This window comes from Bolinopsis microptera, chromosome 7, assembly GCF_026151205.1.
Source record: "Bolinopsis microptera isolate Bmic1 chromosome 7, MBARI_Bmic_1.0, whole genome shotgun sequence".
Lineage (NCBI taxonomy): Eukaryota > Metazoa > Ctenophora > Tentaculata > Lobata > Bolinopsidae > Bolinopsis > Bolinopsis microptera.
This window is the reverse complement of record NC_087078.1, coordinates 453409-470733: the sequence shown is the minus strand read 5'-3', so window position 1 is coordinate 470733 and position 17325 is coordinate 453409. Positions and strand designations below refer to the sequence as shown.

At 40.4% G+C, this 17325-nt stretch overlaps 1 protein-coding gene across 1 annotated transcript; it reads right to left on the bottom strand.

Annotated features, from left to right (window-relative positions):
- Positions 1–214: 214 nt before the first annotated feature.
- Positions 215–16267, bottom strand: LOC134818064 (integrin beta-1-like). Its single transcript, XM_063827477.1, has 20 exons — positions 16048–16267; positions 14650–14747; positions 14087–14181; positions 13795–13871; positions 13526–13620; positions 12433–12594; positions 11904–12065; positions 10693–11255; positions 10489–10600; positions 4227–4336; positions 3975–3996; positions 3638–3759; positions 3272–3415; positions 2891–3037; positions 2555–2690; positions 2356–2425; positions 2119–2202; positions 1430–1559; positions 1042–1188; positions 215–364 (listed from the first exon to the last, which is right to left on the bottom strand). Exons 1-20 carry the CDS (start codon positions 16182–16184, stop codon positions 215–217), a joined length of 2763 nt encoding a protein of 920 aa, XP_063683547.1. The 5' UTR covers positions 16185–16267.
- Positions 16268–17325: the final 1058 nt, after the last annotated feature.

Below are 17325 nucleotides of genomic sequence, written 5' to 3'. Positions count from 1 at the left end.
ACAAATACAACCAGTTTCCTCGGCCCAATAATTAAAATAAATGTCCGCTAAATATCAAGTGTTTCAAACAATTAAATAAGAAATGTTCCTTTTATCAGGAGGTTGAGTCTGCAGCTCTGCTAGAACGGTATATTATTTCCTGTTGTTCGAGTCCTTGGCACTATTACGATGTATTATTTCCTGTTGTTCGAGTCCTTTACACTATTACAATGTATTATTTCCTGTTGTTCGAGTCCTTTACACTGGAGAAGTGTCTCTTTATCTTCATGTAGAGTGTAACTTGCCAGATGACAAACACAACAATACTCGGCAGGGTAGCTCCGATAACAGCGGCTATTATCATCTGATAGGCTTTAAACATGTGCTGGAGTGCGGAGGGGTTAGTAACCATAGCAATCACTCTCAAGATTCAGTTAGTAACCATAGCAATCACTCTCAAGATTCAGTTAGTAACCATAGCAATTAGCAACTCCATCAGCTCTTTACAGTCGCACAGCCTTCACACCAATCGCCAGCAATAAGAAACGGAAAATCTGTGCATCGTAAAGTCTGTATATCAAAGCAGTAGCTTTTTATTTTGGTAAAGCACTTTCAAAGCAATCTATTGTATTTGTAGCAGTATCTTACTCAAATTCTTTCCATCAATAATTGCGGTGCAGTTGGGGCCTCGTCAATCAATAAAGTATGATCAGCTAATCATTTAATCAGCTAATCAGTAAGTGCCGAGTGTTGGAGAGAGGAGACCACGTCGTTTGAATGTGGGACAATTTTGAAAAACTTAACTAATGTACGAGCACTTTTTTAGAAATTTTACCGGCGTATCCGCTAAAATAACTTGAAAGTGAAAACCAGCACAGCTTATAATTTACAGCTCATTACCAACAGTTGTAATGTCTGAAGAAAAGAGAACTATAATATATTTTATCATCATAGTCATACACGTAACCATGGTTATTAGTTACCATGGTTACAAGTTACCATGGTTATAAGTTACCATGGTTACAAGTTACCATGGTTACACGTTACCATGGTTACACTAACCTTATCATCGCACCACACCACTGAGTCTATCAGAACCTCGTAATCTATCTGACCAGGTTGATCTGGTAAAGAGTTGTTCTGCAGAGCAATGTAGAACTTTACAACACACTCTGTTTCGTTATCGTTATTCTCTCCGCAGTTCAGCAGCTGTGGGATATTTTAATTGAATGCAGCTTTTAGGACGTTTAAGAAATTAGTACGTAAGGGATTACAGGATGCAACCAACTTTCATTAACGTTTCCTCGCCTGCAAAATAACCGCAAACTGAAACAAACAGAAAAGTATAGGGATATTAAGGGATTCAATCCTGCAATTATTTATATAAGTTTTATATAGTTTAACATTATCCTGGCCGACACTGTACAATAAGAAAATACAAGCAAGGTACCTGGACATTACTAGACATCTCATTATCCTGAAGGAACTTGTCCGCATCCTCCAGTACCCTGTACTTGTCTGTGTCTATACTAGGGTTGTTACAGTAAGCTCCGCATGATTCCCCGTTATCTGTATCCAGTCTGAATGTGTTGAACGTTACGTTGTTTGAGGATTTATTTATAAAGCTTATTGTAAATTAATTTGTATAGCTTCTCTCGAGTTGTCTGGTTGTTAGGTAACTGGTTGCTAGGTAACTGGTTGTTAGGTGACTGGTTGCTAGGTAATTGGTTGCTAGGTAACTGGTTGCTAGGTAACTGGTTGCTAGGTTACTGGTTGTTAGGTAACTGGTTGCTAGGTAACTGGTTGCTAGGTTACTGGTTGCTAGGTAACTGGTTGCTAGGTAACTGGTTGCTAGGTTACTGGTTGTTAGGTAACTGGTTGCTAGGTATCTGGTTGCTAGGTAACTGAGTCGTTTGATCAGCAAATACTGATTTAAAGACTAAAACAGATTAGATAAGGTCCGTTTCCGTTGTTACAATATAATGGGTGGTAATCATATAATTTATATGAATCTGCTAGTCAGAGAGTTATACGATGATAACCTATTAGTGTTAGTGTAACCATGGTAACGTGTAACCACGGTAACCTACTATAGATCTTAGGTAACTGGTTGCTAGGTAACATATAGAGATCATAAACCTGAGAGTGCGACAGAGAACACAGTCCACGTGTGTTTGACAGTTGAGAGGGCCACACAGGTCACATATCTGACAGTACTTCCCTCTGAAGGAGTAGTGTTGTAGGGGCTATTTGAGGGAGGGGGACTATTTGAGGGAGGGGGGGGGGCTACTTGAGTACTAGAGGGGTGTGTCTAAAGGGAGAGCATCAACAAGACATTGGGGGACTGGGGGAATTATTATAAGTTACCATGGTTACCTGTGTTTAGCATCACATTGGCACTTCCCACAAACACACTCCCCGGCTCCGGAACAAACTTCGCCACTCTCTGAAAAGCATTGTTAATGTTTGTACTTTAAATTTCATGTAACCTTAGAAATATCGATCATTTCCTTACACTTTGTAGCTTAACCTAACTACTCGTTTGGTGTTTGGAAAGATTATCACTGGAACATACCATCTTTACACTGCTCGTCGCTGATAGTGCAATCACAAGCATCTCCATCTACGAACACTTCTGATTTGGGTACTCCGAAAGACGTTACGTTACAGTTACACCTTCCACAATCACAAAACCCGTCTCCCGAACACACCTGCAGAGATAATGTATTTACATTGTGATAATGTAGTGTAGTTAAATATTTACATTTTCTGTGATATGTTTTGTTGCCCTATTGTGACAACTAAACAATGGTTAACCCACACCTACCTTGCCGTAGTAACCCTGGAAACAGTTGCTTAGTAACCCTACCTTGCCGTAGTAACCCTGGAAACAGTTGCTTAGTAACCCTACCTTGCCGTTGCCTCCCTTGGGGCACTGGTAATTATTGCACTGACAGTAGTCTCCATACTCCACAAAAGGTCTCTCTATATCGGGTGGGGTGTCGGGTTGTCTGCACAAGCACTTCCCACACTCACAGCTACCTTGGGAGCTGCACACCTGCCAACAGACTGATTTAGCATGATTACACGTAACCATGGTTATAAGTTACCATGGTAACACACTCACAGCTACCTTGGGAACTGCACACCTGCCAACAAACTGATTTAGCTGCAGTCACACGAGCTGGAAAAAGACTATTGTTGCAAAGTTACGGAGTAGATTCAATAGTTGTAAATCAATTGTACAGTTGTAAACTCGGAAACTATCGTAACCATGGTAACTATAATATACCTTCTGGGCGGCTGTGACGGAGGAAACAGAAGTAGTTTTGAACATCTTCTTGAGGGTGGACGTATCAGTAGAAGTGCACTTATTCAAATTATCTTTACTTTCTGGTGCTCCAGTGCTGCAGTTACACGTCTCACCGTAGTAACCCTGGAAACAGTTGCTTAGTAACCCTGAATACAGTTGCTTAGTAACCCTGAACACAGTTGCTTAGTAACCCTGAACACAGTTACTTAGTAACCCTGAACACTAAAATGATAACGCCTAACCTCAAGAACACATTTAAAATCTAAAAATGCTAACCATCCTTTACTTCTTTAAATACTAACTACAAGTTACTATGGTTGCTAACTAGTTACCATGGTTACTAACCTCCAGACAGTGACAGACCCCGCAGACCAGATGCCCCTTGTTCAAACACAAGTCATCAAACTTCCTAACCTCACACTCGCATTTACACTGTGTAGTTACTTCCACCAGTATTGTAGAGAAACCTGTTGAGATGGGGAGAGTGTCATACTGCTCCTTCATAATATGTTTTTACATACGTTCAATTTCCCCACTTATGTCACAAACATTTCTATGGCGTTGCAAGATCAGCATTTTTCCCACTCAAACTCAAATTTTTGGATGAAATATTAGAATAGCTCGATTTGTGTTACCAGTAACAACGATGGGACAGTAATCTTGTCTGGCGTGTCAGCGTTACATTCATCAAACGAGAAGGTTATCTGGGAGAGTATAGCGTTGTCTCCAATGGAAAATCTTAATGACCAATCAGAACGCTAATGATATGTGTATATGTGAACAGTTTCCAAACAAGCTCAAGAATTAGAAAGTATACAACTTTTCTTGGACTTGCATCCCTTCAATGGGCGCTTGCAAATCAGCAGATCTGATAAAGAAATTTAAAACAACTTCAGTGAAGTTGCCATGGTTATAAGTTGGACGCTTCGCTCACATTGAATCTGACAGTTTGATCGTATTTAACTCCGCCACAAGCGTGAGATCCGTTCTTTTGGTTACAAAGTGGTTTTATCTCAACGTTCACTCCTACAGCATCCAGTACCACTGCAGAATAAAGTGGTTACAAAGTGGTTTTATCTCAACGTTCACTCCTATAGCATCCAGTACCACTGCAGAATAAAGTGGTTACAAAGTGGTTTTATCTCAACGTTCACTCCTACAGCATCCAGTACCACTGCAGAATAAAGTGGTTACAAAGTGGTTTTATCTCAACGTTCACTCCTATAGCATCCAGTACCACTGCAGAATAAAGTGGTTACAAAGTGGTTTTATCTCAACGTTCACTCCTACAGCATCCAGTACCACTGCAGAATAAAGTGGTTACAAAGTGGTTTATCTCAACGTTCACTCCTACAGCATCCAGTACCACTGCAAAATAAAGTGGTTACAAAGTGGTTTTATCTCAACGTTCACTCCTACAGCATCCAGTACCACTGCAGAATAAAGTGGTTACAAAGTGGTTTTATCTCAACGTTCACTCCTACAGCATCCAGTACCACTGCAGAATAAAGTGGTTACAAAGTGGTTTTATCTCAACGTTCACTCCTACAGCATCCAGTACCACTGCAGAATAAAGTGGTTACAAAGTGGTTTTATCTCAACGTTCACTCCTACAGCATCCAGTACCACTGCAGAATAAAGTGGTTACAAAGTGGTTTTATCTCAACGTTCACTCCTACAGCATCCAGTACCACTGCAAAATAAAGTGGTTACAAAGTGGTTTTATCTCAACGTTCACTCCTACAGCATCCAGTACCACTGCAAAATAAAGTGGTTACAAAGTGGTTTTATCTCAACGTTCACTCCTACAGCATCCAGTACCACTGCAGAATAAAGTGGTTACAAAGTGGTTTTATCTCAACGTTCACTCCTACAGCATCCAGTACCACTGCAGAATAAAGTGGTTACAAAGTGGTTTTATCTCAACGTTCACTCCTACAGCATCCAGTACCACTGCAGAATAAAGTGGTTACAAAGTGGTTTTATCTCAACGTTCACTCCTACAGCATCCAGTACCACTGCAGAATAAAGTGGTTACAAAGTGGTTTTATCTCAACGTTCACTCCTACAGCATCCAGTACCACTGCAAAATAAAGTGGTTACAAAGTGGTTTTATCTCAACGTTCACTCCTACAGCATCCAGTACCACTGCAGAATAAAGTGGTTACAAAGTGGTTTTATCTCAACGTTCACTCCTATAGCATCCAGTACCACTGCAGAATAAAGTGGTTACAAAGTGGTTTTATCTCAACGTTCACTCCTACAGCATCCAGTACCACTGCAGAATAAAGTGGTTACAAAGTGGTTTTATCTCAACGTTCACTCCTACAGCATCCAGTACCACTGCAGAATAAAGTGGTTACAAAGTGGTTTTATCTCAACGTTCACTCCTACAGCATCCAGTACCACTGCAGAATAAAGTGGTTACAAAGTGGTTTTATCTCAACGTTCACTCCTACAGCATCCAGTACCACTGCAGAATAAAGTGGTTACAAAGTGGTTTTATCTCAACGTTCACTCCTACAGCATCCAGTACCACTGCAAAATAAAGTGGTTACAAAGTGGTTTTATCTCAACGTTCACTCCTACAGCATCCAGTACCACTGCAGAATAAAGTGGTTACAAAGTGGTTTTATCTCAACGTTCACTCCTACAGCATCCAGTACCACTGCAGAATAAAGTGGTTACAAAGTGGTTTTATCTCAACGTTCACTCCTATAGCATCCAGTACCACTGCAGAATAAAGTGGTTACAAAGTGGTTTTATCTCAACGTTCACTCCTACAGCATCCAGTACCACTGCAGAATAAAGTGGTTACAAAGTGGTTTTATCTCAACGTTCACTCCTACAGCATCCAGTACCACTGCAGAATAAAGTGGTTACAAAGTGGTTTTATCTCAACGTTCACTCCTACAGCATCCAGTACCACTGCAGAATAAAGTGGTTACAAAGTGGTTTTATCTCAACGTTCACTCCTACAGCATCCAGTACCACTGCAGAATAAAGTGGTTACAAAGTGGTTTTATCTCAACGTTCACTCCTACAGCATCCAGTACCACTGCAGAATAAAGTGGTTACAAAGTGGTTTTATCTCAACGTTCACTCCTACAGCATCCAGTACCACTGCAGAATAAAGTGGTTACAAAGTGGTTTTATCTCAACGTTCACTCCTATAGCATCCAGTACCACTGCAGAATAAAGTGGTTACAAAGTGGTTTTATCTCAACGTTCACTCCTATAGCATCCAGTACCACTGCAGAATAAAGTGGTTACAAAGTGGTTTTATCTCAACGTTCACTCCTATAGCATCCAGTACCACTGCAGAATAAAGTGGTTACAAAGTGGTTTTATCTCAACGTTCACTCCTACAGCATCCAGTACCACTGCAGAATAAAGTGGTTACAAAGTGGTTTTATCTCAACGTTCACTCCTACAGCATCCAGTACCACTGCAGAATAAAGTGGTTACAAAGTGGTTTTATCTCAACGTTCACTCCTATAGCATCCAGTACCACTGCAGAATAAAGTGGTTACAAAGTGGTTTTATCTCAACGTTCACTCCTACAGCATCCAGTACCACTGCAGAATAAAGTGGTTACAAAGTGGTTTTATCTCAACGTTCACTCCTACAGCATCCAGTACCACTGCAGAATAAAGTGGTTACAAAGTGGTTTTATCTCAACGTTCACTCCTATAGCATCCAGTACCACTGCAGAATAAAGTGGTTACAAAGTGGTTTTATCTCAACGTTCACTCCTACAGCATCCAGTACCACTGCAGAATAAAGTGGTTACAAAGTGGTTTTATCTCAACGTTCACTCCTATAATAGCATCCAGTACCACTGCAGAATAAAGTGGTTACAAAGTGGTTTTATCTCAACGTTCACTCCTATAGCATCCAGTACCACTGCAGAATAAAGTGGTTACAAAGTGGTTTTATCTCAACGTTCACTCCTATAGCATCCAGTACCACTGGAGAATAAAGTGGTTACAAAGTGGTTTTATCTCAACGTTCACTCCTACAGCATCCAGTACCACTGCAGAATAAAGTGGTTACAAAGTGGTTTTATCTCAACGTTCACTCCTATAGCATCCAGTACCACTGGAGAATAAAGTGGTTACAAAGTGGTTTTATCTCAACGTTCACTCCTACAGCATCCAGTACCACTGCAGAATAAAGTGGTTACAAAGTGGTTTTATCTCAACGTTCACTCCTACAGCATCCAGTACCACTGCAGAATAAAGTGGTTACAAAGTGGTTTTATCTCAACGTTCACTCCTATAGCATCCAGTACCACTGCAGAATAAAGTGGTTACAAAGTGGTTTTATCTCAATTACGTTCACTCCTACAGCATCCAGTACCACTGCAGAATAAAGTGGTTACAAAGTGGTTTTATCTCAACGTTCACTCCTATAGCATCCAGTACCACTGCAGAATAAAGTGGTTACAAAGTGGTTTTATCTCAACGTTCACTCCTACAGCATCCAGTACCACTGCAGAATAAAGTGGTTACAAAGTGGTTTTATCTCAACGTTCACTCCTACAGCATCCAGTACCACTGCAGAATAAAGTGGTTACAAAGTGGTTTTATCTCAACGTTCACTCCTACAGCATCCAGTACCACTGCAAAATAAAGTGGTTACAAAGTGGCTTTATCTCAACGTTCACTCCTACAGCATCCACTACCACTGCAGAATAAAGTGGTTACAAAGTGGTTTTATCTCAACGTTCACTCCTACAGCATCCAGTACAACTGCAGAATAAAGTGGTTACAAAGTGGTTTTATCTCAACGTTCACTCCTACAGCATCCAGTACCACTGCAGAATAAAGTGGTGACAAAGTGGTTTTATCTCAACGTTCACTCCTATAGCATCCAGTACCACTGCAGAATAAAGTGGTTACAAAGTGGCTTTATCTCAACGTTCACTCCTATAGCATCCAGTACCACTGCAAAATAAAGTGGTTACAAAGTGGTTTTATCTCAACGTTTACTCCTACAGCATCCAGTACCACTGCAGAATAAAGTGGTTACAAAGTGGTTTTATCTCAACGTTCACTCCTACAGCATCCAGTACCACTGCAGAATAAAGTGGTTACAAAGTGGTTTTATCTCAACGTTCACTCCTATAGCATCCAGTACCACTGCAGAATAAAGTGGTTACAAAGTGGTTTTATCTCAACGTTCACTCCTACAGCATCCAGTACCACTGCAGAATAAAGTGGTTACAAAGTGGTTTTATTTCAACGTTCACTCCTACAGCATCCAGTACCACTGCAGAATAAAGTGGTTACAAAGTGGTTTTATCTCGACGTTCACTCCTATAGCATCCAGTACCACTGCAAAATAAAGTGGTTACAAAGTGGTTTTATCTCAACGTTCACTCCTATAGCATCCAGTACCACTGCAGAATAAAGTGGTTACAAAGTGGTTTTATCTCAACGTTCACTCCTATAGCATCCAGTACCACTGCAGAATAAAGTGGTTACAAAGTGGTTTTATCTCAACGTTCACTCCTACAGCATCCAGTACCACTGCAAAATAAAGTGGTTACAAAGTGGTTTTATCTCAACGTTCACTCCTATAGCATCCAGTACCACTGCAGAATAAAGTGGTTACAAAGTGGTTTTATCTCAACGTTCACTCCTACAGCATCCAGTACCACTGCAGAATAAAGTGGTTACAAAGTGGTTTTATCTCAACGTTCACTCCTATAGCATCCAGTACCACTGCAGAATAAAGTGGTTACAAAGTGGTTTTATCTCAACGTTCACTCCTATAGCATCCAGTACCACTGCAGAATAAAGTGGTTACAAAGTGGTTTTATCTCAACGTTCACTCCTATAGCATCCAGTACCACTGCAGAATAAAGTGGTTACAAAGTGGTTTTATCTCAACGTTCACTCCTACAGCATCCAGTACCACTGCAGAATGATATGATGCTATATGACAATTCTGAAAATCTATATCAGATTATATACTTATATAGTATGACGTATATTATGACGTATATATTATGATGTATATAGTATGATGTATATAGTATGACCTTTTGTGAGCAGAATTTTCATCTCTGATATGAAATTTAAGACAGTTAGTGGACCAGTGGCGTAACGTTGCCTGTTGTTACCATGGTTACACACTCACAGCTACCATGGTTACTGTGTTGGCGCTGTCGCGGACACTTGGACAGTCTGAGATATAAATGAGGCCCCTTCCAGCCATGGCCACATGGTCTCAACTGGATAAGCTAACTATTTGTAATATGTAAAATCCGGATTGGAGTATTCTTTATGAGTCGCATTGTTGCAATGTATTCTGTGTAAAATTATATTTATCCCGGTTACTGCGACAAGTGAAAATGCTCTTATTAGGGAAAAGGAGTTTACTCGACGTTTCAATGTAACTACATCGTATTCATGATCTAAAAAACAGGTGTTCAAAACTCAAAACGTAAAAAACATATATCTGAGGCAAAATTTGTAATATAGTAATATAATATACCTATACCATATATATATACTATCACCATAGCAACCTATAAAACATACCAAGGTTTATAGTGGTCGTGATCCTATCAAGAGAAGTTCTGACGACGTCGACTAAATTGGAACCATCTTCACTCAACTGCCCTGAGATATTATATAATTAAACATTTGAACACCATCCTTCTTCTTGGGGGTTTATAAATACGTTGATTTCCATATCATCTTTCTTGTTGATACACCGTGTCCAAAACATTAAAAAGTTAATCCTTGGAGTGAACTCAGTAACCATGTGAGTGTGTAACCATGGTAACAACAGACTTGGAGTGAACTCTGTTTAGTAACACATGAAGGACATTGGATTGTGCTTTCAGCTCAACAGTTCAGTATTTGGACTCAATATATTAAAGCTCAGAGTATTTAAAGTTGTTCCCATGGTTACACGTTACCATAGTTACACGTTACCATGGTTACACGTTACCATGGTTACACGTTACCATGGTTACACGTTACCATGGTTACACGTTACCATGGTTACACGTTACCATGGTTACACGTTACCATGGTTACACGTTACCATGGTTACACGTTACCATGGTTACACGTTACCATGGTTACACGTTACCATAGTTACACGTTACCATGGTTACACGTTACCATGGTTACACGTTACCATGGTTACACGTTACCATGGTTACCATGGTTACGTACCCACACTAGATAGCTGGGTGAGATGGTCTGATATTTGCTTGTACATTTCCAAAACCCTCTCTCCCACAGCGAATATCGGGATTATATCGTTCTCTATCAACCTTCTGTTTACCTGAAACAAGTTCAATTAGCACAACACAGCTTTAGCTTGCCTCAGTATGGTGTATGTCACCCTGGTTTCAACAACCCAACGAATTTCCAAACCTGTTCAATAGAGGGATAGTCCATGTTGCCTCTACTGTAATATATAACCTGTTCAATAGAGGGATAGTCCATGTTGCCTCTACTGTAATATATAACCTGTTCAATAGAGGGATAGTCCATGTTGCCTCTACTGTAATATATAACCTGTTCAATAGAGGGATAGTCCATGTTGCCTCTACTGTAATATATAACCTGTTCAATAGAAGGATAGTCCATGTTGCCTCTACTGTAATATATAACCTGTTCAATAGAAGGATAGTCCATGTTGCCTCTACTGTAATATCTAACCTGTTCAATAGAGGGATAGTCCATATCCAGACTCTTAGTATACTGTCCGGGATACTCCGTCCCCGTGTGACACTCTCCGTCATTCGGAGTGAATATCCCCCCTAACCTCCCGTCTCCAGCAATGTGGGACCCCTGATCTGTCATGTAGATCACTATCTTCCGGGAGTTGTCTCTAAATCCTGGGGGACGGTAATTGATCACTATCTTCCGGGAGTTGTCTCTAAATCCTGGGGGATGGTAATTGATCACTATCTTCCGGGAGTTGTCTCTAAATCCTGGGGTGGAAATTGATCACTATCTTCCGGGAGTTGTCTCTAAATCCTGGGGGTATGGAAATTGATCACTATCTTCCGGGAGTTGTCTCTAAATCCTGGGGATGGTTATTGATCACTATCTTCCGGGAGTTGTCTCTAAATCCTGGGGGATGGAAATTGATCACTATCTTCCGGGAGTTGTCTCTAAATCCTGGGGGATGGAAATTGATCACTATCTTCCGGGAGTTGTCTCTAAATCCTGGGGGGTGGAAATTGATCACTATCTTCCGGGAGTTGTCTCTAAATCCTGGGGTGGAAATTGATCACTATCTTCCGGGAGTTGTCTCTAAATCCTGGGGGGTGGTAATTGATCACTATCTTCCGGGAGTTGTCTCTAAATCCTGGGGGATGGAAATTGATCACTATCTTCCGGGAGTTGTCTCTAAATCCTGGGGGATGGTAATTGATCACTATCTTCCGGGAGTTGTCTCTTAATCCTGGGCGATGGTAATTGATCACTATCTTCTGGGAGTTGTCTCTAAATCCTGGGGGGTGGAAATAGATCATTATCTTCCGGGAGTTGTCTCTAAATCGTGGGGGTGGAAATTGATCACTATCTTCCGGGAGTTGTTTCTAAATCCTGGGGGTGGAAATATATCACTATCTTACGGGAGTTGTCTCTAAATCCTGGGGGATGGTAATTGATCACTATCTTCCGGGAGTTGTCTCTAAATCCTGGGGGGTGGTAATATATCACTATCTTCCGGGAGTTGTCTCTAAATCCTGGGGGATGGTAATTGATCACTATCTTCCGGGAGTTGTCTCTAAATCCTGGGGGATGGAAATTGAGCACTATCTTACGGGAGTTGTTTCTAAATCCTGGGGGGATGGAAATTGATCACTATCTTCCGGGAGTCGTCTCTAAATCCTGGGGGATGGAAATTGATCACTATCTTCCGGGAGTTGTTTCTAAATCATGGGGGTGGAAATTGATCACTATCTTCCGGGAGTTGTGTCTCAATCCTGGGGGATGGAAATTGATCACTATCTCCCGGGATTTGTCTCTAAATCCTGGGGGATGGTAATATATCACTATCTTCCGGGAGTTGTCTCTAAATCCTGGGGGGATGGAAATTGAGCACTATCTTCCGGGAGTTGTCTCTAAATCCTGGGGTATGGAAATTTATCACTATCTTACGGGAGTTGTCTCTAAATCCTGGGGGGTAGAAATATATCACTATCTTCCGGGAGTTGTCTCTAAATCCTGGGGGGTAGAAATATATCACTATCTTCCGGGAGTTGTCTCTAAATCCTGGGGGATGGAAATTGAGCACTATCTTCCGGGAGTTGTCTCTAAATCCTGGGGGATGGAAATTGATCACTATCTTCCGGGAGTTGTCTCTAAATCCTGGGGGGATGGAAATTGATCACTATCTTCCGGGAGTTGTTTCTAAATCCTGGGGGATGGAAATTGAGCACTATCTTCCGGGAGTTGTCTCTAAATCCTGGGGGATGGAAATTGAGCACTATCTTCCGGGAGTTGTCTCTAAATCCTGGGGGATGGAAATTGATCACTATCTTCCGGGAGTTGTCTCTAAATCCTGGGGGGATGGAAATTGATCACTATCTTCCGGGAGTTGTTTCTAAATCCTGGGGGATGGAAATTGAGCACTATCTTCCGGGAGTTGTCTCTAAATCCTGGGGGATGGTAATTGATCACTATCTTCCGGAATTTGTCTCTAAATCCTGGGGGGATGGAAATTGCTGATTCGTGATCAATTAAGCCATTTAATTCTTTCAAATATTATAGTATATTATGTTATTTATATACTGGAGTACTTTAAACCTACCGAATTGCTGGTTACAAGCTGCCACCTGCATCAACGTATATAGTAGTAGCAGTAGTTAAGGACCTACCGAATTGCTGATTACAAGCTGCCACCTGCATTAGTAGTAGCAGTAGTAAAGAACCTACCGAATTGCTGATTACAAGCTGCCACCTGCATTAGTAGTAGCAGTAGTAAAGAACCTACCGAATTGCTGATTACAAGCTGCCACCTGCATTAACTATATAGTAGTAGCAGTAGTAAAGAACCTACCGAATTGCTGATTACAAGCTGCCACCTGCATTAACTATATAGTAGTAGTAGTAGTAAAGAACCTACCGAATTGCTGATTACAAGCTGCCACCTGCATTAACTATATAGTAGTAGTAGTAAAGAACCTACCGAATTGCTGGTTACAAGCTGCCACCTGCATTAACTATATAGTAGTAGTAGTAAAGAACCTACCGAATTGCTGGTTACAAGCTGCCACCTGCATTAACGCATCCAACCCTCCCTCGTCCTTATCAATATTCCCACTTACATTCAGTCTGTCCAATGTACTGATAAGAAGGGTATTACAGACAGTAACCTAGCAACCAGTTACCTAGCAACCAGGTCAGAGATAAGAAGGGTATTACAGACTGTGGCTAGGGAACCCTACCCACGCTGTGTAGGTGCATCAGAACTGTGAAATTTATGTTTAAAAACTTTCTAAAATTCAATATAAAACTTACTTGGTGAAATCTAACAACTGGCTAGACATCTTCATTTCGTTTTTGAAGGAGTAGGCTGGTTTGCAAACTGGCTGAGCCTAAATTGATAACAAATTTAAATTAATTGTGTGTGCAACAACATCTTGGCTTCATAAATACTACAGTAAAACCTTTCTTTACCGTGCCTCTTTACGGTAACACGACATCTGTCGGACAGATGTCCCTTCTTACACGGATACCGGGTACATCTAATCACTGCAAGCAATAGAACTGTACTGTCAATTAAAAAAACATAGGATATCACTTCAGTTACATTTTTAACTGCAGGATCACTGCAAGGGTCCTCTAATCTGAACTTGTCCGTGTAAGAATAAGGTAACACTACTTTGTCCACAAACGTCCCCAAACCTGAAACAAGATGGACGTGTGTTACTATAGCGACGTGTGTTACTATAGCAACGTGTGTTACTATAGCAATGAGTTAAAACTAAGGTAACACTACTTTGTCCACAAACGTCCCCAAGGCCAAACCTGAGACAAGATGAGTTAAAACTAAGGTAACACTACTTTGTCCACAAACGTCCCCAAACCTGAGACAAGATGAGTTAAAACTAATTATTATCAGACCCATATTAGCAGTTAGCACCCATGGTATGGGTGCTCTTAAGCTAAAGAATTATACATTGGTTGTACAAAGATCTATTGTTCTTTTCCTTTATTTCTATAAACCTCTAGTCGGTTCTTTTGGCTTTCTGGTTAGATCTTTGGCCCAGATTTTTGGCTCAAAAACCCCAACACTTACTCTTCAATGAATTTTAATCTGCAAAATCGACAAAAAAAGTTATAAAATACTAATGGATTAATGATACATTTAACACATAATATTACCTATGAGGAAGTCCTCTGAAACGAGTTTAAACTCTTCGGTGAGATTTGACGCTAGTTTACGTAAATTCTGCAAATCGTCTAACATACTGGAAAAGTGAACTTAGATTTGTATTATAAAATCTGTTAAGATAATATCAAGGATAGCGTGTAACACACGTTGCTATAGTAACAGACGTTGCAATAGTAACATACGTTGCTACAGTAACACTGCCGTTTTCTCAGAAAAGGCAGTAAGTCCATATTTGCCATTTCGAGATATTGCGACTTTTGCGTTTATGGTTTTTTCTCCGCTTACTTTTTGCGTAAGATCGAAAGTAAACACGTTGAGTTATCAATAATTAGTCAAATTTTAATTAGTCAAAAAAATTAAAGCTTTGAGCCGTCCATAAGCTTAGATATAACCATTTTTATGCCAAATAATCAAGCTTATTTTTCATACTGGATGGACTTACTTCCTTTTCTGAGAAAAATCTCTGTTCAATATTTTTCTGAGAAGGAAGTAAGTCCAAGCTTTTTACTAAATTTTTGAGGTTTGGATCTATGTATTTTGGATTATATTGTAAAATATAAACAATTAGGTAAATCTAAATTGCTCCATATCATATAATAAATGTTTTTGAATAATAGTATGCCATTATTTAGACAAACTCGCCAATTTTGAAAGATTTCAGTGCATTAAATGATATCTTATCGATATTTTGATGAAAATGAACTTGATCTAAAAGATATACCTAAACTAAACATTCTCTGCGATTATAACAGCTCAATAACTGCTCCAAAGTTTATGTTTTGCGACTAAAATACATCCGGCGTTTTTGAAAATCGGCCACCAAATTTTTTTGAGGCCTAAATGAAAATTTTGATCACTTAGGTAAAGTTGAAATGTAATTATACATCGATTCTGAAAATTTCAAGCGAAAATATCAATCGGCAGTAAAGTTATGTTCTTTTTGGGAAATCGCTTTCTAAAATTCCGCTTTTAGCATGCTTTTATAGGAAGTAAGTCCAGCTACTTCTTCCTATCACAGATAATTTATCTCAGAAAAGGCAGTAAGTCCACGGAATTACTTCCTTATCTCAGAAGATTTCCAAGATTTTCTCAGAAAAGGCAGTAAGTCCGGACTTACGTCCTTCTCTCAGAAAATAATTGGCCAAAACCGAACATAATGTTTCTCAACTGGGAATTACTTCCTTAGAAATTGCATGCAACAATGTTTCTATACATTAATATGTAGCTCATATTGTAGAGAATTTTCTACTGAAAATTTTGATACCAATATTATCATATTTCGAAAAATTGGACTTACTGCCTTTTCTGAGAAAACGGCAGAACACACGTTGCTATAGTAACACAAGTTGAATATAAGGTCAGATGATAAACGTTACCTGAAAGAGAAGTCCATGAGATAATAAGTGTCTATCGGGTAGCTGCTCTGAGGCCGCACTTCAATAGTCTGAGTTACCGGCATCTTAGGTCTCAAGTGGACGTCTAGTTGTTGTGGGTATACCTGAACAACACACATTGCTATAGCAACGTCTAGTTGTTGTGGGTATACCTGAACAACACACGTTGCTATAGTAACGTATAGTTGTTGTGGGTATACCTGAACAACACACGTTGCTATAGTAACGTCTAGATGTTGTGGGTATACCTGAACAACACACGTTGCTATAGTAACGTCTAGATGTTGTGGGTATACCTGAACAACACACGTTGCTATAGTAACGTATAGTTGTTGTGGGTATACCTAAACATCAGTTGTATTGGGTTCCCTTTATAAGTTTATAAATGCATGGTTAAATATCATCTACTTTCAGAAGATCTCCCAGATCCGACAGGGATCGGGATCATGTGCTCGTAAAAAGAAGCTGTATCACCTGAACAGTGAACTGTGTTGTCAAGGGGCTGTATTACCTGAACTGTGTTGTCAAGGGGCTGCATCACCTGAACTGTGTTGTCAAGGGGCTGTATTACCTGAACTGTGTTGTCAAGGGGCTGCATCACCTGAACTGTGTTGTCAAGGGGCTGCATTACCTGAACTGTGTTGTCAAGGGGCTGCATTACCTGAACTGTGTTGTCAAGGGGCTGCATTACCTGAACTGTGTTGTCAAGGGGCTGCATTACCTGAACTGTGTTGTTAAGGGGCTGCATTACCTGAACTGTGTTGTTAAGGGGCTGCATTACCTGAACTGTGTTGTCAAGGGGCTGCATTACATGAACTGTGTTGTCAAGGGGCTGTATTACCTGAACTGTGTTGTCAAGGGGCTGCATTACCTGAACTGTGTTGTCAAGGGGCTGCATTACCTGAACTGTGTTGTCAAGGGGCTGCATTACCTGAACTGTGTTGTCAAGGGGCTGCATTACCTGAACTGTGTTGTCAAGGGGCTGCATTACCTGAACTGTGTTGTCAAGGGGCTGCATTACCTGAACTGTGTTGTCAAGGGGCTGCATTACCTGAACTGTGTTGTCAAGGGGCTGCATTACCTGAACTGTGTTGTCAAGGGGCTGCATTACCTGAAATGTGTTGTCAAGGGGCTGCATTACCTGAACTGTGTTGTTAAGGGGCTGCATTACCTGAACTGTGTTGTCAAGGGGCTGCATTACATGAACTGTGTTGTCAAGGGGCTGTATTACCTGAACTGTGTTGTCAAGGGGCTGCATCA